The sequence below is a fragment of the Manacus vitellinus genome, unplaced genomic scaffold, assembly GCF_001715985.3.
Source record: "Manacus vitellinus isolate BGI_N305 unplaced genomic scaffold, ASM171598v3 scaffold_6_pilon, whole genome shotgun sequence".
NCBI classification, from domain to species: Eukaryota; Metazoa; Chordata; class Aves; order Passeriformes; family Pipridae; genus Manacus; species Manacus vitellinus.
Window position 1 is genome coordinate 36,779,430 of NW_021940750.1, and position 26,821 is coordinate 36,806,250.

Here is a 26,821-nt window from a genome sequence, read left to right on the forward strand (position 1 = left end):
AGATAATTTTGCAGATGCTGAGACAAAACCCAACCAAAATCACTCAAGGAGCCCCAGAAAGGATAGCCTCAAAAAAAAGTACATGATGGAAACCTCACCGAGTGTAATTAATTAAATAACACCTCTTTGGTGGATTCTGTTTCTAATTCCACTGATATTTGTAATTGTTTATGGTCTTTGCTGAGGAAACAAAGGTTTATTCTAAGTCTTTATAATTAAATCCTTGTTTCTAAAGCAAATCTCCGGTCCCTTTCTTCATAAAATGACTCATATGTGCTTGGTCTTTATAATTCTTCATTCTAAATAAAATGATTTTGAAGGGATTTGGGGTAAGCAATCCTCCTCTGCTTAAACAGCTGATGGAGCTTAATTGATAGACTCATGGCAGTTCTAGTTTGTACCTTGAACTGAAACCAGAAAGGTGTGATTGAAACTCTTCTGATCAATTCTTCCTGGCCAAATATTACGGATAACAATCTCCATAGACCTGAGATTTGGATCTTCCTCAGTTGTGTATTGTTGCTCTTTCCATGAGACTTCTGGATCACAAGAGAGAAATGGATAGAGGAGAACTGCATAAACCCTTACAGGTAAAAATAATCTGTAATGAGTTTAGCTCTGATTTGCATATAGATTGTCTAATTTGATTTGACTTTTTGCTTGCTAATTACTTTGCAGAAAGTAAAAGTGAGTTCCTGCCCAAAAGCTTAAACCTGCAGTGCACTGGGAATTGTCCCTTCCTCCTTTTTATATTTTTTAATAGAGCTTTAGTCTGTGAAGAACAGATGGATGTGGAGAAACTTGTTTTTCTTTTCTGAAGGATTTTCTTATCCTTTAATTGTCAGATATTTATTACACCTTTTATTATTGACTTAACTGAATTCTCAGGCTCCATACAAGTGGCATATTCTGACCTCATGCAATAACTTTTCTGGATGGTGTGGCAAATACTTGGTTTACAGATGATGTGGTTTGGATGTATGGCTGGTAGGCTTGCTTTGATGTGCCTCTGATGTTGTGACCCTGCCTTCCCCTTCTGGGACTAACACTTTCTCGTGGTTATCTGTTATGGGAGCTGGAGAACATTCCATCACCTGTACTAATTCTAATTAAGTTTGATTGCAGGTGGTCTCAGATTCGAGTTTGTGGGTGGATTCAAAACCCAAAACCAACCCCCAAGTTTGTTTCCTGAAAGTTCTTTTCCCCTTCCGTGTGTAAGGCCGATTTGACATGGTAGTTTAGCAAGCATAAGCAGAAAGCACGTTCTGCTTCCATATCAGTTAGAGATAAAAAAATTCCCCTGAATTATTTAACCCATCGTGTGTTTGATCAGCTCTCCTGGTATGCTGGTATCCATATGTGGGTGGTAATTCCTGCTGTAGAGAGTTCAGTCCTGGTGGCTAATCAAATCCACAACTGCCTTGGGAAGATTACCAAAATAATGCCTGTAATGAAGAGTTCCTTTGCAATAGCTTACCTCATGCTGTTAGGCAAAGGGATGTAATCATATTTGCCTCGTACAGAATGATTACATTCCAGAACATGATGACCCAGATTTCTACTAACTTGCAAAGATTTTTTTAAACTGAAAATTCAGAGAGGCTGTCAGCTATGCTCCACTGTGTGCAGCAGGTACTTTAATCATTTGGTTTGGGGGATTTACTGTTTACAGCATTATTCATGCTGTGATGGCTCCTGATTGCTCAGTGGGCATTGCTGTGGACTCCACTGGATCGGCTGCAGATGCTGGAACTATAAATTAAATAAGGCTTTCACTCAAATGGGCACTTTCTGCTTTAAGAGCTGGAATATTTTCCTCTGAGCTGATGTCTATAGGACACAATGCTTTCTCTGATCATTTTTAATAAGATTTGAAGGCGTAAAAGTTGCCAATATCTTTAAGACAGTGATGAAAGCACAGAGTCAACAGGTCTGGCATTCAGACTGATTTCATACCGGTGGTAATTAGCACTGCACTGTGCTTGCCTTGCAGCAGCAGTTCAGTTCTTTCCTGATGCATTGGCTGTGTGTCAGTATTAGTGTTGTGTCTGGACTAACTAGTCTGGCTGACTAACCTCACTAATGTGAAGTTGAAATTAAAATTAAAAATGCTTTTGGTCAGGTTTGACTCTTTTCACTTAACAGGCCTGTCTTGGAACCTTTTTTTAAACATCTGGTTGCTGCATTTTCATTCTTGTCAATGCAAATAAACATCTATTTCAGAGTTTATATACTATTTATAAGCCACTTCAGTAGTTATGTAAACATCGTATGAACAGCAGTTCTGAAATATGCATCTGGTCTGTTGGCCCAGTACTTCCCTCTCCCATGAGCTCGGAGTTTTGGGGGCACAGTTTTCTGTGACTGAGCTCGGTGTCAGCCAGTTTCAGTTGGGGTTAGAAGACCAGACCTCAAAGCAAAATTAAAGATGGCACCTTCCCAACAAAAAAGTGCACGGCGTGTGGAGACTGACAGACCCACTCTCTTAGGAACTCGCCCCCCAAAAGTCAGCAAGTAGCAGATCTGAGCTGCTTTGTAACACGCCTGTTGTTCGGGAACCTCACGTGTGGTGGTTGGCTGAGTTCTTGGGAAAAGCCAGGAAGAAGGGGAATGGCTCAGGCTCGGCTCTCCTGTTTCACCTCTGTACAAATACAAAACCACCTGGCAATGGTTAAGTGAACTGTGCTCTTTGGGTGCCCTCTGCTACCCCTGAGGTGGAAGGGAGGGTCCTGCTTTAGTGCCCAGTTTGGTCTTTCTGCTTCAGGGAGGAATCGGGAATTCTTGCCACTAACAAAATTGCCAATTAAACCCCAAATCTCGACACGTACAGCCCTAGCAGGGGTGTTCATTCATTATGTGAACACCAGGACAACCAGGAAAACAATACTTGTGTTCAGTCTGTTTTCCCACCTGAACCATGCCTGGAACATCCATTCAGCCTTTTAGGAATAGCTAAAGGAAACAGCTGGGGAGGCTGAGGAAGAGCTCACAGCACCTGGCCCAGTTTTCTGCTTTCAACAGGATCAAACATAAAATCTTAACCTGGCACCCCGTGCAGGTCATGAGAAACTGTGAGCACTGCTACCAACAGCAGCATTGTTAAAATTGAGAACTGCTGCAGCAAAGAGCTGATGGACACAGCTCTTCCTACTGCAGGATGTGGGAAGGTAGCTTAGGTTTTGTGAACTTAGGTACTGTTAACTCTGAGCTGACCTCTAAAAAATGGTGCCTTTACCCAACAGCTTGACTTTGCAATCAAAACTTCTTTTTGCTGTACTATGTAATTAGAGTATATAATTTAAATAAGCCTTTGATTTTGGTTTATTAAATGCTTATTCAGCACTAAGAGGCAATTAAGCATTAAAGTACCTTCTATAAATCCAGAAACTTGATAATCATCAGTCATAATAAATTTGCCTCATTTCTACATTTTGTTTCAAGGTCTGCAGTTAGAAATGCAAAAAAATGATTGATAGAGGTTTTTCAACTCTCTGTCCCCCTAATCTCCAACAAAGAGATGAGAATTGAAAATGAAACCTATATACTTTACAAAGATATTCAAAATAAACCCCTTTCTCCAGCAAAGCACATTACCTTCTACTGCTTCAGCAGCAGGAATCTGCTGATGGAATTATGTTTTTTGATCCCTGGTTTGTAACACTTTGTTTACATGCACATATGAGCTAATTACATATTGTTACACTGTAAAAGTTGGTATAGGTGGCCAAAATATACTGCCACAAAACTAGCCTTGACACACAAGACAGGTAGCCAAGTAATTAGGGTACAACTGCTTGATTTGATTGGTTTTAACTGAATAGTTCCAGTTAAAAGTGTAACGAGCATCACTGAGAATTATCAAGCCCTACGAACATTATTTATGAAGGGGCATCTTACAAAAAGTAATTTCAACTACATCTAGGTACCTTAATTTATTTATTTGCTTTGTGTAGTACATGACTCTAAAATAATGGCTCTTCCATCCCTCCTCCCTTTTTTAACTTTGCTGGGAGTGCAGGGGGGAGAAGAAACTCTTCTCACCGACCTGTACCTCACACAGTGCAACCCAAGCAAAAAAAAAAACATTGAAGGAAAATAAGATGCAGAAAATATTTGTGGTGCATCATGGCAGCATGCAGAAGTTGCTGGGGACAGTTGTGTCACAAATTATGTTGTATTCTTATGCAAACACACAGCAAAAAATTCTCATTCCAGGCAACTTGCTGTTTTTTGACCTCGGTCCTAGAGTACGTGACACTGACACTTGGATTTGTTTAGGCTACTTCTCTTTCTTTTAAGGTGAGGCTCTTAAAGATTCCTTTGTCAAAATGCCTTTTATGTCTGTGAAGTAACTGTCGTGATCTCTGGAGTATCTGCTGTGCACTTACTGTGGTGAACTTCACGGCAATACGCTGTGACTCAGCAGTGTTGGATGTGCTACCAAAAAAAAAAAAGAAATGGTACTTCCTGTTAATACAGCTGGGTTTGTCTGGGAGTGCTGGACACCAAATCCGTGGCTGTACAACTGTGTCATTCCAGCAGATCTTGCAGCTGTTTTTACCACGTGGACAATGAACAGAAGGTATTTGATGAATTTGTGGCAACACTAACAGCCCTGGGGAACTCAGATGAAAAACTAATAACTGAAGTTATTATTGTACTGTTGGCATTTGCAATACAGTGTTATAGTGCATATTGTGTCTGCAGTGAAATCACATGCCTCCTGTTTGGAAATCTTCATAAGGACTGTCACCGGTGTGAGCAGAGATTAGTGCTGGGTGACAGCTCCAGGGGGATCAGATTTCACAGCGAGGGAAGGTATTTACTGTGAAAACACCAAGTGTGTGATTTGGGGATTTGTGCTTTGATGTTACATGCTCAGATATTTTTCTATGTTCGGTGCATCATGCAGGAAAAAAATGGCCCCTCAATAATTGTTAAGAAGCCAAAATAAACAAAAGAAGGGCACTTTGATAGCAGTTGGTGAATTGGTCTGTCCTGGGTGATACCTGCTTGGCTAAAGGGTTCAGTGACCTGTGCACCTGTGACTCTCCACAAATACAAATATCTGGTTCTAATAAACTATTTAGAGGGGAGACTTTAAGCTGAAACAAGATAAATTATCAATGCAACTGTGAGATACAAGTAGTCTCTCTCACAGTATTGCAGAGTGATCACAGGGAAGGGTAATCTTTACGTGCAGAAAGATGATTGTGCCGGCAGGAACATAAACACATGCATTATTTATGTACCTACGTAAATTGAAGTAATAAAAATAACAGTAGATATACTGGAGCATGTAGAATTAATTAAAATTTTGCACAATACTATTGGCAGGCAACTGAGATTGTCAGTACTTTGAAGTATCTTTTGATTTTCTGCTTTAGGGTGGCCATTAAACTGAGGTACAAGTTGTGGTTTTTACACTGCTCTGTGGTTGTTGTCCATGTGACTTCACCACATCCCTGGGTTTAGATAAAGCTCTTTTTTATCCTGCTAGAAAAACTTATACTCACTTCAAATGTTTAGATTTTAATTTAAAAAAAAGCCAGTGGAAATGTTAAATAATTTCAAGAAATATTTTAATCGATATCGAGAGTATTATTTTTCACAACTTACAGCATTTATCAGAAAAGACCACACATGCGATTTTAACCAGTCCAAAAATAAAGATACAAATTATTTTTATCACTAAATAACATCCGAGATTATGGGCTGATGCAGTGTTTGTCAGTGCTGAACAGTAAATTCAGAGCAGAACAAAGAATTCTGAATTATAAAACTTAGGGCAGTATTAAGTAAAACGTTATAAGAAGCAAACGTTAATTATGCTGTTCTTCTAATAGCCTGGATGTGTCGGCCTATTAAATGGTAAGTAAAAAAAAAAGAGGGGGGGAGAAAAATACTGTTTGGAACTTTAATTGGAAAAATAAGGGTCTGGGGAAAATGTAACAGCAAGCTGAAAAAGAAGGAAACCTAATTAACCTTCCCTTGTCTGGACCCCTCAAAGGAAATAATCCCTCTGTGTTCCTGCTTTCCTGGAGGATGCAGCTCCATGTGACACCCCTGCACAGCCCTTGGACCTGCCTCTCCACAGGTACCCCCGACAGCGTCAGCTCCTGCTAGTAAGTTGTAAAGGGAAATTCAGCCCCTAATCCTGCTGACCACATCCGATCCCATGTGCTCTGGAGCAAACTCCCCGTTTCCTCGCTGGCCTTTGAGTGACTTAACCCCGCTCCGCCCAATGTGACATCGTTCTCTTTGCGAGGCTCGCTCGGTGCCATCGAACCAGGGGCAGGTCCGAGCGCAGGCAGGACTCCGGCCATGAAGCCATGAAGGTCCCTCCCTGCCTTGTCACCCCGGCGGTGACACCCTCGGGGCGGTGACACCCCAGCTCTGACGCCCGGTTGCCGTCACGGCTGGGCGCCGCAAATGGCGGCGTTCCTCCCCTCCGCCGTGAGGTACGGCGGCCACGGGGCGGGGCTTCCTCGAGGGAGCCAATCAGCACGCGGCGAATGACGTTCGGACACGCCCCCCCCTCTTCCGCCTCACCAGTCCTCTCTCTGTGCGTCACCAGGGAGGAAGATGGCCGGCCGGAGCAGCCAATAGGGCGGCGGGGAGGGCCGGGGGGCGGGGCTTCCAGGGCGCGCACGCGGCGGCGGCTGGAGCGGATCTGGGGGAAGAGGGACAGGGACCCCCTGGAGAGACCGGGATAGGGATCCCCCAGGTAAGGAACACTGGGGACACCGGGATAGGGACCCCCTGGAGAGACTGGGATAGGGATCCCCCAGGTAAGGAACACTGGGGACACCGGGACAGGGACCCCCTGGAGAGACCGGGATAGGGATCCCCCAGGTAAGGAACACTGGGGACACCGAGACAGGGACCCCGCGTAAGGATCATTGAAGGGGCTGGACGAGGATCCCGGGACAAGGATCCCCTGATGGGCTGCTGTGACAAGGACCCTGGGTAAGGAACACTGGGGACACCGGGATAAGGACATCGTGTTTGGGCATCTCTGGGTGAGCTGCCAGCCCTCAGCGCTGCCTTCTCCTTCCCCGTCAGGCTGAGCTGGAGCGTCTCTGGCTTTGCTGACAGGCGGTGCCGTGTGGCTGGTGAGATGTGAATCGGAACACTCGACTTGCTCCGTGAGTTTATCCCGTTACTCAGCGAAGCCTGGGAGCTTTGCTCCCAAAACAGGGGCACTCCGGGCAGGGGATGGAGGGCGGGCACTGGCTTGGTCACCCTTTCTTCCGCAGCTTTGATGCTGTGTCCGGGACAGAGATTGGAGTACTGCAAAGCATGTTATTGAGGTACTGATATTTTTCTCATCGTTTTAAGAGCCTGGGATTGATTTCTGGCGTGAGAACTGTGTCAGCGTATTGCTAAATTCACGGGCACAGCAGATGAGAGTGACAGGGCAATTAGCGGCTGTCAGGGTTAAAATTAGGATTGTGTTGGCTAATAAGTCTGATAAGGAGCAGCTGAGGAAGCTGGAGAAGTTTAGCCTGGAAAAGAGGAGCCTCAGGGGGAACCTTATCGATCTCTACAACTCCCTGACTGGAGGGTGTAGCCAGGTGGGGGTCGGGCTCTTCTTTCTCCCATGTAACAAGTGACAGGATGAGAGGAAATGGCCTCAAGTTGCAAGAGGGGAGTTTTAGATCAGATATGAGGGAAAATTTGTTCACTAAGAGGGTGCTCAGGCGTTGGAACAGGCTGCCCAGAGAGGTGGTGGAGTCACCATCCCTGGATGTGTCCAAAAACCATGTAGATGTGGTGGGCTTGGCAGTGCTGGGTTAATAGTTGGACTCGATGACCATAAAGGTCTTTTCCAACCTTAATGATTCTGTGATTCAATAAAATACATGTATGAGGAAGTTATGCAGGTAAGTACCAGCTGACCTCACCTGGGTTTGGTGAAGGTGGCGATCTTTATTAATAAGAGTAACAGCCTAAAGCAAAAGAACTAACAGATCTGGGAAAAGTCAGAAGAAGAAATTAAAGTTTTGGTTTGGATTTTTTGTTTGGTTGGGGTTTTTGTTTGGTTGTTTTATTCCCTTTGGAAAACAGCGAAAAGAAACTTTTGAATAAAAACAGTAGTTAGAGAAACTACTGCCCTCTGCCAGTTTGAAGCCTTTTCCCCTTGTGCTGTCACTCCAGTTCCTCTCCATGTTTTTTGAAGGCCTCCTCAGGCCCTGGAAGGCCTCAATTAGGCCACTCTAAAGCCTTTTCCAGGCTGAACAATCCCAGTTTTCCCAGCCTTTTTTTTTTTGTTTTCCTTAAAATGGTTTTTCTTTCACTGCATCAGGCCTGAGGACAAGATCCCTTTGCTGAGCAGCCCAAGGATCTGTTCTGTACCTGACTGTGTGGGAGGCCTCGTGTAAAACCAGATGGTTGTTACGTGCTGGCAGCACTTCCTGGCTGGGTTCTGCAGCTTTGCTGTGCTTTTACTGGAACCACACAAATAATGGGATTCTGACCTTTTATGGGGGATTGGGGGAAAGCAAAGCAGAGGGAGATCAGCTCTACCATGCTGACCAGCTGTGTTGATATCAAGTTGCCTGTGCAGACATCTAAGACTTGGTTTTATTGGGTGAGTGAAAGACATTTTCTGTGTGGCTCAGCTTCTCACCAGACATCACAAGTTGAGACTTGTGAATTGGAAACTTGGCAAGGCCAGGTTTTGGAAATGACTGTGCTTTGGGACTTGAAAGCAGTTTAGGTGCAGGATGGACAGTGGAGGACATAAAAAAGGCAGGAAAAGAGTGTGTGGGGTTAGGAAGTTAAGGTTCAAACATACCTTTGACCTTCTTCACCCTGACCCACTTCTCACTTCTCCCTCTGCTCTTCCCCTTCTTATGTTCCTGTACTGTCTCTTTTCCTTTAATCCAAGAGTTACATGAATTGTTACTGGTGCATTTTCTTCTCTTATTTCCTCCTGCATTTAATTTAGGGCTGGTTAGTTAAATATATGTGGAGGTAACTTGTGGACATGACTGACTAGGGAGTATTTATTGGCTTCCAAAGTAAAGGGGAGGCAGAGGGACTGGGAAATAGTGTAGAGAAGATGGTTTCTTTGGGAGATAAAGCTTTAGACTGTGAGCAAAGGATGTCTGATGCCAAAACGTTGCCCTCAAATTAAATTGAAGTAGTTAGGATTAATTGGTTCTATGATGTATTTTTGCGTTAGCTGATATTTCGATGCAAGTTTTAACAAAATACTTCAGTGGGAACAAAGCAGGAGATGGAGAAGAGGAAGAAGAAATGGAAGAAGAAATTAAGCCAATCTACAGCTCTGAGAAAATCAGGCTGAAGTTGCAGGACAAATACTGAGTAATTCCATTAGGCTGCTCCGAAGGTCCCAGCATAGAATGTTTTCTGTCCTGTTTCTTTGTGTTACAGGGTATTCGAGTCTTTTCAAAAATCAAAACATTTTGCAAGTAGTGTCAGGAAGCAAATATTGTGCAGCTGTTCATTTTAACAAGTTCATATTTTCCTATGAACTCTTCCTTCTCCTATGTTTTTATTCTGTTTCTTATGTCAGGTGTTAAAGTCCTAATGGACTATTACATCATAAAGACAGATCTCCTTTGCAACATAAACCATCTATATTGCTGTTTATACCCTTTACAGACATAAATTTATCTCCCTTTTTCACATTTATCTGAAGGCACTTCTTGCAGATCGTCAGTATTATCAGGTTTTCTTAACTAGTTTTTATCACACTTTTTGTATTGTTGAGAAATGTTTTGAGGTAACCTTAATGTTTAGTTTCAGACTAAATTTGCAGCAGATAGAGGAATGAAAGTCTTTTAAAATCTAAACCCTATTAGACCCTATTGTTTTGCTCCTTGAGACTTGTTTTAGATGACTGCACTGTGGCCTTATAAGGGCACTTGCTATTTTTTTTAATTCTCTAGTTTTCCAGCTAAATGAAAGCTTAACAAATGATCAAAACTAAAACTATTTTGTTTAATAAAGCAACTGAATTTTATCTGTGAAAAAACAAGTGCATTAAGATGCTCATAGTTCTTATGCTTAGTCATTAAACTAACTTATTGAAAACCAAAATTAGCTTTAAAGTACAATGTTTGTTTTTCTGTCTTGTTAATAATCTTTCTTGCTATTTCTTTCTTTTTTCTTCAGTGGAATTTTACTCTTTTTTTTTTTTTTTGTATTTTTAGCTGATAAGCAACTTCTGACTTGCACCTCTCTCTGCATCCAGTCATAACTATGGAAGTATTTCTTTCCCCCCCCTATTATTTTAAGTCTTGTTAAAAATAAGATACCAAAGTGCTGTACAATTGCTGAGCAGTGAAATTGGTGAAAAGACAACCAAGCATGTAACTAAAATTGGCAAACTGCTTGCCAGAAGGAGTTATATGCTGGCAGTACCTGGAATAGGAAGCTTCATATATTGCTCACTCTTCCATAATTTGAGAATCTTTTCATAATAATAATTTGTGTATCTTTGTTGTCATGGGAATGACTGAGAAAGCTGGAATTAAGTGTCATTACTTCTTTGTGCAATCAGAAGGGACAAGGAGATAGTTGTGAAAGCAAAAATTCTTGTTTAGAAACAGGTCTTTTACTAGCAATCCTGACTTACTCGATATTTTATATGGCTTATGAAGGAGTTTTTTGTTGTAAAAGGAGTTAATTTTAGTTTATTCAGTGTCTGTCAGAATATCTAAGGAAGTACATGACTCAGTTTTGAAAGGGAGAAAAATCAGATGTAAGGAAATATTTAGTTCTGGTGGTTTCTTGTCTTTGGTAACGATCACCATGTGTGTGCATTGAATGTTCCTGCTTCGGGAATGTTTACAGCAGCCAGATATGAGACTGAGAAGGGGAAGGGGTTTTTAGTTGTTGGGTTTGGTTTGTTCACCCCTCCTCCTTGGGAAAATTTAGCGTTGAGTTTTTTGGACTCGTTTTTTTGGACTTGCTGGATGCTAAAAGAGCAAATACAAACACAAGTAATTTGTTCCCAGTAGGTGCAATGCATGGAAATATGAGTCTCATCTTGCATTATCAGGAAGTCTGAAAGATAAAAAGCTCTGACTTGAAGTCACAAAATGAGACTTCCAAAAAGAACGTGTGTATATTTTTAACCTGTGACAGATCAGAAAGAAAAGTTGTGGTGTAGTTGAATTTGGCTGGGTTTTTTCCTTCTTAATTTTTTGGTGCTAGACAGTTCTAAGCGAAGGCTGTGATTTTTTTGATTAATGGTCTGATTTGAGGAACTGAGGCTCTTAAAACGATGAGAAAAATATCAGTACCTCAATAACATGCTTTTCAGTACTCCAGGCTGTGTGTTTATCCTCTGCCTCGCACTCCAGATTGATTTTTTTGTTTTTTGTTTCCTTGGATGCCGCTCTGTTAAGGAGACAATTAGCTGATCGTAACCGAGTACTCGTAGTGGAGGAATATAAAGAAGCAATAAGGAAAGGGCTGTGATGTGAATCGCTCCGGGTGACGGTCACTGGCGACATCCAGTGGCCAAGCGCGGAATTCATGGCTGGGCTTCGCCAAGGAAGATTTGGGAAGGGCTCTACCCTCGTTTGTTATAAGCGCGTTGGTGGCTAAAAAGGCCAATACGAGACAGGCATGTCCGGTTGCAAAAGGCACAGCAAAAAGACTCCTTAGATGGTGTATTCTGCAAGACACGATTCTTTCTGCGTTGTCTTTTCTCCTCAAGAGTGATCCTGCGTGCATTCTCCAAAGCATCAGCAGCGTTATAGATGGAGCCAAGTGCGGAATAATACCCGCGGAATAACCTCCTCTGTCCCCCCCCGACTCCCGTGTCCCAAACTTCTCGGGATTTTCCGCCTCAGCAAGTAGATGTGGCCGTGTGGAAGGGCACAAGCAAGCCCTTAGGCTGTTATCCCGACAACTCCGGGGTGATGGAGAGAGGAGGCCGCCTTAAGCTGGAAGTTGCCTTCTCTCTGAGCATGTAGATGCCCTCTTACTGTGGTCTTAATTCTGCTTTTGCTGTGGAGTAAGCAAATGTTGTCTTGCTATTGTCTGCCCGGCAACATGGTATCTTCCATGAAGAAATAATGAGCCAGCTTATCTCGGAGTTGCTTGTTTCTCAGTCTGCCTTCCTATTTTTGTGTTCCTTGCTGTGCAAGGACAGTGGTGGGTGCCAGGCTGACGGGGTTATAAAAGCAGATGAAGGCAGTTTAAAGGTTTTGCCCCCACTGTTCTAATTGGAAAGTATTTCATAAGATAAACTGTATAATTTGTGCTCCATATTTTATTTATGGCCAGTTTATACTCTTAAACTCTCATGCCAGTATTGTTCTTGAGCAGCTCCCCTCCCTCCTCAGCCTTTATTCCTTTGATGTATTTGTAGATAGTAATCGTATCCCCTCTTGGTCTCTGTCTCTGCCAAGCTACACAAGGCAAAGCATCCAGCTACTTCTTGTAAAATAAACACTCCATTACCTGGATCATCTAACCCTTCCCTCTCTGCCCTTGATTATGGCTTAGATATCAAGAGATTGACCTCAGCAAAGAGCACTGCTGGGAGCCTGCTATGACCCTGTGAAATATGGGTTTACTAAAGCATTGAAAACAAACATGGTTTGAGAGCAGGGCTATTAAAATGCATAAAGCTCTCAACTTTGCTTTTTAGCCATGTCTTATGTTGGGGCAACAAGCTGCTGAAGATGTTGGAAAGGTGTTGGTGGATCTCAGAAAAATAAATTCCCCACACAGGTCTTAGGGGTTCATGGGTGCTAACAAAAACATACAGTTTTTGTTATGATTTGATGATTTGTCAGCAGGGATTGTGTTGCTGCATGCAGAAGATCTCTTGATCAGAAGGTCTGGAGTATCAATACCTGCACACTTTCTCCTTCTTTCCTTCCTTTTCACGATTCTATTTCTCAGGACTGAGTCCTAAAGCACTTTAAGAGTGAAAAAGAGTTGAACTTCAGTGCAGTGTGGAAAACCACTGTGCACTTGGGTGTTACAAAAAGGGAAAGCTGATTTTTTTTTTTTTATCTGTTATGGCATTAGCGAGGCTGCTGCTGGAGTGCTGTGTATGGTTCAAGTGTAAGCACTGTCTGAAGGCTCTTGAAAACAAAGAGCTGAAGAGAATGTCTTGCATGGGTTCAATGTGCACATTCCTGATTCCTTAGCATCTTTTATGGAGACTCAAAAGTAAATTCTCTTGAACAGGATGGAGTCAACATAGCTCTGCAACCCTTTATTTCAGCCTCTTCCATCCTCCTGTTGTCACTTAAATGACATCTTTTCCTTTTGTCTGCTACAAAGCATTGAAAATTGAGCTTAGGGCATGATAAAGATTCGTCAGAGCCTCCAGCTGTCAGACTGTGCACAAAGAGCATGTTTTGGAAACTGATAGTCTCTGAACTGTCATGGGCACACAGAGATCTCCAGTTTCTGTTGTTGCTTTGAAACTGGAGAGGGTCTGACAAATTACCTTGATATGGGGATGTTCTGGATTAGATAAATATAAAGAATGGATATTGTAGGGATATCACTGGCAAAGACACCTTAGTCATCTGCATGTTCTGGGGGAGCAGATGAGGGAAATGAGGAGAAGTTGTTTCCCCTGCTTAGGCTTGACAGATGTTTGTGCCTGAGCAGTACATCTGGAACTTCAGACAGTTGCTTGGGCAGTGATATTAGAGTAGTGTTCAAAATTGCCAAGCACACAAATGTTGTGTGTGTTGTATATATAACTGCACATGTAGGGGAATATCTTCTTACCTGTTCCCCAGCAACAGGTTTAGGGTAGGGTTTTTAAGAAAAGAGTCTTGAAAACATAATAGTCTTGTGATTTGAAGAATGAGCTCTGGTAATGAAGTGTACCTAAGCTAAATTACTGTTGTGAAAGAATTTCTAAAATATTCCGGTAAATACAACATTTTATGCCATTGTAGGTATTTTGGCACCAGTGTGTGGGAGTAGGAGCTATTTTTCCAACTGTAGTAAAGTTACTTTATATCCTTTTATTATGGTTGCTGCTAAATTTAGGCTGAAATTTCCCAGGCTTCCTGTGGTGTAGAAACAAATTATTTGGAAGATTTTCAGCAAAATTTATTAATATTTGGGAAGAATCTTCTTACTCATTTCCAGGTTTCTTTTATATGAGGATGTTGGTAGCAAGTGGCAATGTCTAAATGAAGGAAATAAATGGTGTTGTTTCAGAGTCACTAAATTATTCATGCAGCTGCATAAGTGACTCTTTCCTTTCACCTTTCTCTGTAGGGTGGATTGTTGGGATTGCCCGTTCGCGTGATGGTTTTGTTCTGCTTAAAATGGCCCTGAAAATCATCGCTCTTGGAGTCCTTTCCTGTAATCCCAAATTTGAAAGGGCATCGGAGCACTTTTTAACTGTGGAATTTGCAGGTGCATTGCTCCTGTGATCACTTTTGCTCTGACTTTTGCATTTTTATCTTGCAGTGTAGATGTTCAGAACAAGGCTTTTCCTTTGGAAAGTCTGCTGCTGACTGTACTTACTAGTGTTTGTGTACAAAAGTAGTGCTGACTGTACTTACTAATGTTTGTGTACACTAATGTTTGTTTGGGTTGGGCAAATACTGTCCTTGTTTCCCTGATTGAGAAGGTAAAGAGTGAATGTTGCACCTTGCTGGGAATATGCTCAGTGAGCTGTTCTGCCACGGTCAGGACCGGGAATTGCTTGTCGGCCAGGCTCTTGTTCAAATGCACTCAGATAAACAGCTTTATTTCTGTCTTCCTTATCTGTGAGATGACCATCTTGGTGCTCAGCTCTAGTGCCAGGTCAGAGAGTGAGCTGTTGGACCTTTTAACAAAAGAAAGTGCTGTTGTAACACGAGGAGGTGTGTGAGGAACAGTTCAGGGAAAGGCATGAACCTTCTCTGAGCTGCTCATGGCTGTTCTGTGGAAATGTGAATGGAGAAAAACTTAATACTACACACAGGAGAACATTGTGCCCTACGTGTCTGATTTCCAGCAGTTGTTGTCTGTGTGTTATTCGAGAGGCTGATTAGTTCTGTATCTTCTTTCCTAAGTTTGTGGTTACCAAAAGTCGTGTCAGTGTGATGCTACGGTGGGAGGAGCTCACGGGAGAAAGGAAATGACTGACTTTTCTGTGGTCGCTGTGGTCTGATGAGATAAGCACAAGTGCAGAAGGCTGAGACTTGGATTCTCTTCAAGTTTTGCAGCGGGTTGGCTGGAAGGCTGTGGTTCCACTGCAGGCAGACACCAGCACACAGGGGTGCTGTGTCCTGAGGCTGTGAGTGGTCTGGCACCTTCTGGAGTCGGGAGCGCTGGGTGTTTGTGTAGAACTGGGACAGTGAAATCTTCTGGAGCAGTTGGGGGCACACACCATCAACCTTCTGTTCCTTGTGGTGGAGGTGCTGACAGATATCCTGGATCCCCTCGTGGGAGGAGGTGGTTGTTGGAGACAAGGAGAGTGTCACAGCTGGTCGTGGTTGCCCTGGTAGATGTGTACTGTTCTTTTAGAGGGTGATCTGGATGCCTCACCCCACACGTTATTAGTGTGCTGGAGTACAGCTCAGCTGAGCACTGTTTGTGCCTGGGAGGACAGGGGAGAAGGAGGAGAAAGGGGCACAAACCTCATATTTGACCCCCATCTCAGAGCCTGCTCAGTGCAAAAGCCAGGGCCCAGCACTAGGATAGTTCTCCTGTCCTGTAGAATCCATCCAAGGATGCAGCAGTTGTTGTTTACCTGTTCAGAGGCTGTGAGTGTGCAATTTAGGCACAGATCAGCTTTCACAGACCATTTATAAATACAGTATGCTTTACCCCCCAAAAAAAGAAAGATAATATATATAATTTAGAATATAAATATCCCAGTATCTCTTTCTGTAATTTACCCTTTGCCTGGGACTCTTTCGGATCTGCCTGTATAAAATAGGATTGCTTCTGCTGCAGCTTCTGTCAGCTTGATCTGAGAATAGCCATGAGAGTAAAATAGAGCATCTCTTATCCTCTTATTACTCCTTTATTGGATGACCACCTTATCCACACCTGGACGCAGTAGCATCCTCTGCCTGGTGAGGTCACTGTGAGGAAACCTCCCCCCTCCAAGGAAGCTCTCACTTGGGTCCAGCTGCTCGTGGCAGGGTGGGATTTCAGTGGCAGAGCTTCCTTTGTGACTCCTCTGTTAGTGGGTCTGTGTCACCAGCAAGGAACTGGATGAAAAGAGAAGACTGAAAAAGGAAGATTTCTCAATATGTTTGAAATGTTGTTTGACACAGCTCCTTAGAGTAAATAGAAATTATGTTTCCCATGCTCTATGTCAGGGTCTCCTAAACTGTTCTAGAGAAGGTAGTTTAGCTATCTGAGCATAAGATTTTAGTAATTTTGCCTCAATTTTGAAGCCAAAATTAGTAATTTGACCATTTTTATAGTTTTGTGTAGTGCTTTCAAGCTTATTTGAATTTTTTATTTGTACATTGGATTGCTCCACACTTAGATTTTTCTTCTGATGATTTGTCTTCTGGGTCCTTTGCAGATTTTTGCCATCTTTTTGGTTAAGAATTTATATTGATAAGCTCTCAGTAACTCAAGTTTGATTGTTAATTCATTGCAATTTGGCTCTGAAGGCATGCCTAAATTTTCTAAATCTCTCCTCTTTTCACCATATTTTCCATGGTTGGATGCAGAATCAGGATAGATCTTTCTAGTTGAAATAGAGAATTTTACACACAAAAACATATTGAATGTGTGTTTTTTATGATTTATGCATTTAAAACCATGCTTGGTCAAATCCAAAAGTTGTTTTTGAGATCTCTCTATGGATGTCCAGTATAATATTCAAAAAGAGGTTTTGTTTCTGTATTGACATGAATGCCTGTTTATGCCCCCAAAAGATGAGTTCACAAAAGTTGTAGTTTCCTTTTTTAATTTTTTTTTTTTTTTTAGATTATTGAACCCCAAAGCACTGGGCACCTGGGCCTTTTTCCCTTTGTTCTCTCCTACTTCTGACTCTTATTTTTTCTATCCAACCAATACTGTTGTTTTAGGCATTTCCTTGGTTCTGTCTCCCACCTACAGCTCCTCTCTCCTGTTGCTGAACAGGATGGTACCCCTGAGGTCAGTACTGGTGGGAGGGTAGGAATTGATTTCATGGAAGGCAAGTAGCTTGGCAGACCTAATTTTTTTGATCTTCCCATAGACTTTGTTGCAGCAGTGTTTTATCTCTTTCCTCCTTTCTGTTCTCCTGATATAATTTTCTCTGTGCTGCAAATGAAGGATTACATGGAGTTTCTTTCTTGCTGTGCTTTACAGTTGGAAACGAGATGTAGCTGATTTGAGAGGATGAAATAATTCTCTTGGCAGTTACATCTTGTCTCTGCACTTTAGCGTAGCCTCTCGTGCATCTTATTCCCTTCCTGCCTGATGACTAAATGCTCTTCTCTCCGCCTTAAAAACGGCTTGGTGGGAATGCTGGAAAAACACCTTATCTCCCTGCTTTGGTAAAACAACACAGCCAGCTCTGGGAGTGTGTATCCTGGAGAAATGAAGCATTCCCGAGGGGTGCTCTGTGTCTCCCCTCAGTGCTTAGGTCGTTTGCTGATCCGTCCTGTGCTGGGAAGTGGTGCCAGTGAGGAGAGGTCTCCGCAGGCTCCCGCATTAGTGGAGAGCAGAGCACTAATGTGTTCTCCTCGGCCAACCCCGCCTTGGCAGCCCTGCTCTAAAATGCAAACCACATGTCATGGTTGCCTGCACGAGCTGCTTCCCACTGCCCAGAGCTCCGGGTCTCGGTTCTTAGTCTCTGTTCCCGAACGTTTAATAATTGTGAAAATAAAGGGAGGGTCTGTTTGTATCGTTTGTGGTAGGAAAGAACAGTGCAAGATTTCATCTACTGCTGTTTGGATCCTTTGCTGTTTTTGGTATTTGACCTCTTCGGAGAGGATTGCCAAAACTACAGGTTGTTTTCATTTTTATTATGTGTTTCTGCCCTCCTACTCGTAAGTTACTCTTAAGTTGCTGATTAAATCTTTGAGAAACTGCCATTTCTCCACGTTTTCCGTTGTATTTTTCAAAGGTAAATTTATATTTCTGTGTGTTTTTGAGCTAACATTCCCTTTTGGAGAGGAGAACTGTGCAATTTGGCAGCATCTTCTGTACACCACTAAAAGGAGAAGGAAAATAACTTCTGAGTTCCTGGTTTATCTTTTGAAAAACTTTCTGGATTAGAAGAAGACTCAAGCTTGTTGGCTTGAACTGAGGCTGCACAAACAGCACAGCAGTATGTGCTGGGACAATGTTAAATGTTTAGTTTGTGCAGATAGGTGCTTGCTTTTCATTCCTCCATCATTGGAAAGGGCTGCTTTCAGCAAAACAGTTTGCTTCTAGTTTGGCTGTGTGGTTGTTTCCACACTCCACCAGTGAGAAACACATAACAAAGGCATCTGAAAATCCTGTCCTGCCTCTTTGGCATCACTTCCACTTTGTGCCTGCTGTTCTAAACACTGAGCTTGTTTCTTTTTTAGAGGAACCTTGTAAGATGCCCTGGAGGTCAAAATATTTTAGGTTATTTCAGACAACTGTGTTTATTCTGAGTTCCCAAGATGTAATGAGTTTTGAGTGTCCTTCAAGAAGCTTTTCTGGGAGTTGTGATATCCAGGAGAATGTGCAGGGGTTGCAAATAACTGTGAAATTAATTCATAGAGCAGATCACATGAGGGTAGTACCAGAGGACTAGATACAGTGACACAGAAGTTTCAGGGTTAATTTGTAAGATGGGGCTTTGTCTTGCTCAGGGGGTGCAGGTGTGGATGCAGCTGAAAGGTGCAGCTGTTCCATATGAGGAATGGTGATGACCAAAGATGGGTGATGACCTCTCTTCCAAACACAAGTGACTGGCCATAGCCAGACACCTTCAGCCACAGACTTGTGTGCCCTACAGAGTCTTTGTGTCGGAGTTTGTCACGTTAGCAAGAGCAGTTTTCCTCACAGATCATCACAACTGGCTGTTGTGCTGTATCCACAGTATGTCAGGTTTCAAAGACACTGACTTTGCCAAAGGATTCTTTGTGGCAGGAACAAAACAGATAACTGTTGTTGAACTTAAGGAGTGCTAAACTAAAAGTGCTTCAGTGCAGAGGACCATGTGCTTTGTAGGTGGCTGCAGTCCAATGCTTAGTTATCTTCTATTGTGTTTGGAAGACCATTGTTTCCTATTTGTCTCATAAATTTAACACAGATCCTATTCCTGCCATTTAAACATTCCCATCAAAATACAACAGTGACTTCCCCTTCTGAAAAGGAAGGGCTGGCAGCTACACCCTGAAGTTTGAGCATGAATTGTTTATATAACCTTCAATCACAATTTCATAATAGTCTGAAGACTTTCTTACTAGGGCAGACATTTTACCGAGTTTTTAGCAAAAACCTGGCTGTCATCAAATGCAATTTTAAGGGTTCTTAGTTGTTGCAGTGAAAATAGAATTGAAAACTGAACCCTCCAGCTTCCTGATGATAGAAATTGCACTTCTGTCTGAAAACATGAACACCTTTTTCTGGAATTTCAGAATAGCTGTGCTTATGTCAGTTGGGGTAAAAGCTTAAGAGCTGTCTTGGGCTAATTTTGTATCTCAAAAAATATTATTAAATCTGAATGAACTTCTGGGTACTTGTAGAGTTCCCTCACCCTCCCCAGCAGTAAAAGCTCTGACATGAGTGTTGCAGAAACTGCTCACTGAATGATATTCTCTATCAAAGTCAGTAATATTTAAACAACTGCAGCTCGCTTTCCAAATGGATGACATTTGTCAGGAACATGTCTGTTTGAGTTTACTTGGCCTTTTGAGTAGAAAAAGCCTGAATATTTAGAGCTTAAAATTCAGGTCAGCTTGGAAAACTACATTTTTCTTACAAAAAGTTTACAGAGAGAACCTGATTTTCTTAGTCACCACAGCTCTACAGGAAAGCTGTTTTACAAAAACTCCTTTCTCTACCCTCAAGCATGTGTGTTTGAAACTGTATTTAAATTGAAGCTTCCATTGTAATTCTGCAGTAAATTGGATTAAGTAGAAGTTTTCCTTCTTAAAGACATTAAAATGTTTTATTTCTAAAATTTATATTATTGATTTGCATGGGAGTTTAACAGTTTTGTGTTTAAGTGGTGTAGCGAACGGCGTTTGAGAACAGTTGGCTTTGTGTAATAGTTCTAATAAAATCTTGTTTCATTTGAGGACATACCCAGGAAAGTAAGGAAGGAGCAAGCTCTGTGGGCAGGCTGTACACAGGGTAATGCCAGAAAACATGTTGAACTTCTTGTCTTCAGAGGGGAAAGGAGTTTCCACAGGATGTCTGCTTTTTGTGGCAAAAATGACTTGTAGATGTGCTCTGAAAGGTTGCTTTGATGTAGAAGATTAACCTGGGGACCTCATTGTCAGGATATTACCGAGGCAAATCGCTTAGTGAGATTATTTGTGACTTGGGAATTAAGTTTTTATGTGTGCCTACTTAAGCTGTTCCTTAAGAATTTGCTCCTCTGTCACATGGTGTCATGAATATTTGTGAGTACCAAACTGGAGGAGGGAAAAGCAAAGCCTGAGACTACAAACAACACCAAGGAGAAAAAAAAAAAACCAAAACAGAATGCAGTTTTGTCATAGCAACTTTTCCTTTGTTTTTAGTCTCTCGTGGACAATTAAAATAATTACTACTAAAACAAGTAATGCATGGAAACTTGCACATTCCACCCCTAAAACTCCAGCCTGAAGAATTTGCAGAAAAATTGATGATAGGGCAGCTGGGAAGGCATGAGAATATTTTCTTGTGTTCTGGGTCCTCCTGATTTTTACACCATTTCTGTTTGGATTTTTTTTCAGAAGGGTCATTTCATGCCTGTAGTAACTGGAGTGTTGACCCCTGAGAACCTGCTGTGATTCCCTCAATATTTGAGTTTTGATCTTTTTTTAAACACAGAAGAGTGGTCTAATTGAACCTGTGATTTTAAGAGAAGTCACTCTTGGATGGCTGTGCTTAACATACCCCACCTACGTCTTCCTTTAAAAAATGGTTGTAGCTCGTGAAGTCACTAAAACCACGTCTTGTTCGTGGTAGCAAATACCTCTTTAAAATTTAAATGCTTCAATGCTTTTTCTGACTCTGACTTGATGGAAACCTTTACTGAAATTACAGAATTGAATTTTCCTTTGTGTTACAGAAAGGAGCACTTTTTTTTTTTTTTAGGGCATATTTTAGAAGTGAATCAATGTGTGAGAGGATCAAGAGCATATTGTTTAATGTTGGCTTTGCTTGGTAAAGTTTGCACTTATGTGCATGGCTGAAATAGTTTGGGTTTCTAGGAGGGTTCAGTAGTGCTAGAGAAGAATTGCCTCTGAAGAGAAGATTTTTATCAGCTGCACTAAAAGCCAGTGTTATGTGGTTTTATAGGAGGCTCAGAAAACATTGAGATTCTTGGGAGAATTGATGAAAGAGGCAAAGATAATTGCAGTGAATTCCACTGATGTCACGTAGCCTGTTTAGGTGGTCCCTGATATGCTGACAGGTGTTTCTGTGCGTCGTTGGGCACCTAAATACTTGCAAAATTATCTCATCAGACCATTTCAGGCTGTAGTTCTGTGTAATTTTGGTCTTGTTCTCTGCCTCCCCTGTGCACGTCCCTCAGCACAGAAGTTCACTTAAGAACTCTCCTGCAGCTGTACTGATGCAGCTATTTGTGGGCTCTGCTTCCTAGAACAAAACTTATTCCTCTTCAGGTAGAGGTGATGACTTCATTTTGTTCCCAATTGTGGAGAACATCACGTTACTTTATAAAAATAATAAGGCAAATTTAGCTAAGTGACTCTCCTAGGATTCACAGGTAGGCTGTTTAATCTGTTAAGGGGATTATCTGGTGTAGTGCTTACAGACATGAGAGACTGAACTCCTTAACTCAGGGAGCCCTTTCCTGTTCTCTGGTCTGTGAATGAAGTTGTGATGGGGAAGGACATGAGGGCAATTGAATTTTGGCTTCACTCATCACTTCTGCGCGAGACCCTTTTTCATACATACTTTTAAAGCTAATACTAATTCAGAACGTTATAATTAAAACTCTCCTTGGATTTTATTTATTCCAGGTTTCTGGCAAGTTTGGGAACAGCCTTTGAGATGGCTGCAGTGGAGAAGGTCGAGGAGCAGCTCGCGAGCCTGCGCATAGCCAAGCGCTCTGCGCCGAGCGAGGAACCTGCTTACCTGCTGGACATCGACCTCTCCAGACCTGCTCAGTCTGAAAACAGTCAATTTGTGGCAGTTTCCTGTTCCAATAAGTCCATTAGGGTGTACAACAGAGAAACATTACACTTCCTGAGGGAGTACAGCAGCCATCCCGGGGTACTCAGTGGGGTCAGATTTGCACGCGCGTGTGACAACGCGGTGTTCTCAGCCTGCAGTGACGGTACAGTGAAGTGCTGGGATGTTCGTTCAGCCACTCAGAAACCTGTGCAGGTATTCAGTGGATACCCTTCCAACGTTTTCATCAGTTTTGATATCAATTGCAGTGATCTCATCGTTTGTGCCGGGACAGAAAAAGTTGAACAGGACACATTTCTGGTGTTTTGGGATGCAAGAGGCATTACAGACTGTGCCAGCTCAGCTAAGGAACCCTTGGGAGTCTATTCTGAAAGTCACAATGATGACATCACTAAAATCTGTTTTCATCCTGTCGAACCCAATCTGGTAGTTTCTGGGTCAACTGATGGGTTGGTCAATGTGTTCGACATCAACAAGGATAACGAAGATGATGCTTTGATATCAACTTGCAATTCAGATTCATCAGTGAGTTTTATTGGCTGGTCTGGGAGAGATTATAAACAGGTCTACTGCCTGACACACGATGAGGGATTCTGCTGGTGGGACACGGCTCAGCTGGACACTGAGGAACCAATAACACTGTTGCGTGTCCTGGATGTCAGAGACTCGGTCTGCACTGAAAACCAGAGCCTGCATTACATGGTGGGGGGCTTGTACCACGAAAAGGCAGAGAAACTCTTCCTTATTGGGGGAACCTCCACAGGAAACATCCATCTGATCAGCTGTGGCACCGATGGGCTGAGCCTGGTGGGGACTCTCAGTGGGGGCCACTCTGCCACCGTTCGCTCCTTCTGCTGGAACCTGGCGGATGAGTCTCTGCTGACGGGTGGAGAGGATGCTCAGCTGTTGCTATGGAAACCCAGAGCTGTGGAAAGGTCCCTCACAAAGAAGGCATCTCTGAAGATTGCTTCTTCTGTGCAGAAGAGAGTGAGAGTTCACAACAGCTCCCTCAAAAGCAGGAAAAAGTAAAATGCTGGAAGTGGGAATCTCTGCTGTGTCGAGTTCTGGTGTTTCATCTCTCAGGCAATGCTTGGCTGTGCTTTATTTGGAGGTATTCTGTGGAAAGAACTATGGTGCTTGAATTCCCCCTGGGAATGTATTTCAGTCATCAGAAGAATGTCTCTTATTTTTTTAAAGTTGCTAACATTAATCAGAAAAGAGTAAACGTCTGCTCTTGAGTTCTCGAACAACAGATGTTAAATCATATTATGTAAAACTGTTTCTCTGGTTATTTGATGTCTCAGGCAATGTTTTTAAATGTGTAATATAGGCCTGTGGCTTGCAAAGTTTGTTACCTTCCCAGTGAAATTCCCTGGCACACTTGAAAAGCTTTTGTATTTCATGCTGTATATTGCTTTCTTTACAGAAAACTTAATGAAATTGCTCAATTTAGTAAAAGATTTTATGTCACATCTTAATGCTTGAGGGAATTACTTATTGATGAAACAGAAAATAAGTAGTTTTGCGCTGTCACATCACTGGTTTAGAATGAGCTCATAAAGAAGGAGTTGATAGAGCCATATTTTTTGTAGCAGATATGAATGTATTCAACCAAAGAGGAGCACATGATTCCAAACAGCTAATTTGTATGTGTATGAGAACTGTTAAACTGGCATTATTTAGGGCATATTTCCTGCATGAAAATACTCAAGAATCTTGTAAGCAGCTTCATTCTGTCATGGTAAGCACACCTGGAAGACTGGGGAGATCTTTGGTGGGTTAAAGACATTGACAGGTGTAATTATACCAGTGGTGCTTAAATCCCAAACCCTGACTTTTGAAATAAGCTGGTATCACATGGTAAGTGGGAATGTTGTCCTGGAGTTCAGAGATGGTTTCTGAAGTACAGAAGATAGCTCTGGTGTATGGTTACAGCTGTACTGAAGATGCCTTAATCATCTGTGGAAGTGAAGCCTTTTCAACCACAAGTATTGGGTTTCCACACAGTGTTTCACAAACTGTTAATGTCCTTTAGCCACAACTGTGAATCCATTGTTGTTTTGGCTTTGCCTGTTGGTGATAATTAAGATGAGTCACTTGTTTTTGTTACTGCTGGTTATTTAAAAGTGCAGCTTCAATTCAAAAATCACATTTCTCTAAAGCTTTTTTTTTTTCCTATTACTTTTGTACATTCAAGTTACCCCCAACATCCACATATTTTCAAATGCCTTTCAGATCAGTTTGTGCTATTTTGAGACAAGGTGGGCAGCAAGTCTCAGGACTACAATGCACTTGGATCATGTGCCCTCTCCAGATTTACTCTTGACAGGTCACTGGCTGTTTCTGTGGAACACAAAGTTCTGTAACTGAGTGGACCAGAAGCTTCAGACCCCTCTGCTTCACTGCAATGCCTCATGGGCCTGAATTGGTTCAGTACCAAGTTGGGGGTGGGGAACTAAAGGATGATTCTGAGACCTGTTTCATTGCAGGTACAATATACAAATTGCTTCTTAGATGTTTATGCACTCTTTCCCTGGTATCTTGACACAGTGGAGTCGAGTCATTGGATCTGTTTGATGCTTGATTTCTTGAAGGCAGTTTTGTGTTCACATAGAGAAATGCACAGAGAGGGAGCCTGTGGTGGTCTCCATTTGCTTTCAAGTGTCTGTTGAGTGAAATTCTGTTGTGCTCTGCCAGCTGTCTCTGAACTAAAGCAGCAGAGATGGGAGTTCTGGGACCGAAGTTTGCAGTGCAACCCTATCTGTTACCTTGTTTCTGAATTAGGTGGGTATCGATTTGTTCTGTATCAGTGACAGCTAAAGTCGTGATTTTCCCTGTGAAGCTGATTTCTCCCTTTTGCGTGCACAACGGAAATAGCAACAGAAGGGGTAAAATGTGTGTATGTGTCTTAAAATTCTGCAAGAGCACAGCAGCTCTCACGAGACTCAGGCTTGTGTTGCCTCTGAAAATACTTGATTTTGTTGTTTTTCTTCTGTGTTGACTCAATTTCAGGTTAGTACCCATAAAATAAACATAGATGGAAACCACATGTGAACAAGTGATCAGCATTGCTTGGTTCTGTAAGCTGCAAACACTGTTTCATAAACCACAGAGCACTGGCAGAATCCATATGTGATCACATAAATAATAATAATAGGCTTGAAGTTAGGCAGGTTAACTTGTCTGTATTTAATCTCTTATTATTTTGATGTCTGTAAGTTGGCTTCAGCATTTTTAAGAAACTTAAAATCATAGAATCAGAGAATGGTGCAGCACCTTGCACTTGGCCTTGTTGAATGCCACAAGATTCCCGTGGTCCTACTTCTGGAGCTTGCTCAGGTCTCTCTGAGTGGCATCCTGTCCTCCAGGAGTGTCAACTGCATCACTCAGCTTGGTGTCATCTGCAAACTCGCTGAGGGTGCCTTGATATCATTACTGAGGTTATTAACCATTACTGGTCCCATTACAGACTCCTGAGGGATCCCGCTGACCTCTGGACATGGAGCTGCTGACCACTACCCTCTGGATGTGACAATCCAGCCAATTCCTGACCTGTTGAACAGTCCATCCATCAAATCCATATCTCTCCAATTCAGAGAAAGTTGATGTGGGGGACTGTGTCAAAGGCCTTGCAGGACTCCAGACCTGACCTTTATAAAACTTACGTAATTGAAGCTCTGTGCAAGTAGCATTCGGAAATCATCACTGTGTGAATTGTTTAACCCCAGGGGAAGCTTTAATTCCGGAAGCAGGATCAGATTTCTTTTCCAGTAAATGAGAAGCAAAAATCCAGACAGGCTACTTAAATGCAGAAAACAGTGTCCATCTTTATTCCGAGTTGATAGTAAACCCGTTGTACAATATATCTGAGTAGCAGGAGATTATCCTGCTGTGAACACATGAAAATAAACTTACTTGCATTTGGCACATTATTAAATTTACTCTTTGTTTCTGTTTCTTTTCTTTATAATTAAAATCCAGTACTTGCACACTCACAGTTGCTGCTGTTCAAGTAAATGATGTATCAGGATAACATTCCACAGTTTAGGAATTAATTTGAGTGGGTGATTTTACCCACATCTTGGGGTTGCAGTGAAAATTATTTGACAAATCTTAAGGTGTGAATTCATTTCTAGGTGAAATTTGTTTAGCCAGTTAAAAGCTATTTTGTGGACAGATTGTATGTGGCACGTGTCCTATGTATTCAAACTGCGTACCTACATTAAAATATCCCTTAGCAAAGATGCTGATACAGTAAAACATTTTAAAGGCATGAAGTACAAGCTTTATGCTCTGTTTGGAATGACAGTTTTGTCTTGGCTAGTGACCTGATGTGGATCTGTAGGTCAGGGTGTTGTTTGAAGCAATGAGTTTTGTCATGGGAAGTGCTGACTCAGCACCTGCACACTCCTGTAGCTGCATCTTGTGTTTTACAGACTTAACAGACTGGTTGGGGTTGGAAGGGACCTCTAGAGATCATCTGGGCCAACCCCCTGCTCAAGCAGGGTTTGAATATCTCCAGGGAAGGAGATTCCACAGCCTCTCTGGGCAGTGTGTTCCAGTGCTTTGC

The 26,821-nt window shown here is 42.2% G+C and overlaps 1 protein-coding gene across 7 annotated transcripts; it reads left to right on the top strand.

Annotated features, from left to right (window-relative positions):
- The first annotated feature begins 6,046 nt into the window (after positions 1–6,046).
- Positions 6,047–26,192, top strand: WDR89 (WD repeat domain 89). Of its 7 annotated transcripts, none has more exons than XM_018082964.2 (3): positions 6,643–6,727; positions 7,066–7,148; positions 22,080–26,192. In XM_018082964.2, the coding sequence occupies exon 3, from the start codon at positions 22,111–22,113 to the stop codon at positions 23,278–23,280; it is 1,170 nt and encodes a 389-aa protein (XP_017938453.1). In that variant the 5' UTR covers positions 6,643–6,727; positions 7,066–7,148; positions 22,080–22,110; the 3' UTR covers positions 23,281–26,192. The 7 variants fall into 7 exon arrangements, with proteins under 7 accessions (XP_017938457.1, XP_017938455.1, XP_017938453.1 ...); XM_018082965.2 differs by lacking the exon at positions 6,643–6,727 and adding an exon at positions 6,832–6,855; XM_018082963.2 differs by lacking the exon at positions 6,643–6,727 and adding an exon at positions 6,912–6,969.
- The last annotated feature ends 629 nt before the right edge of the window (positions 26,193–26,821 follow it).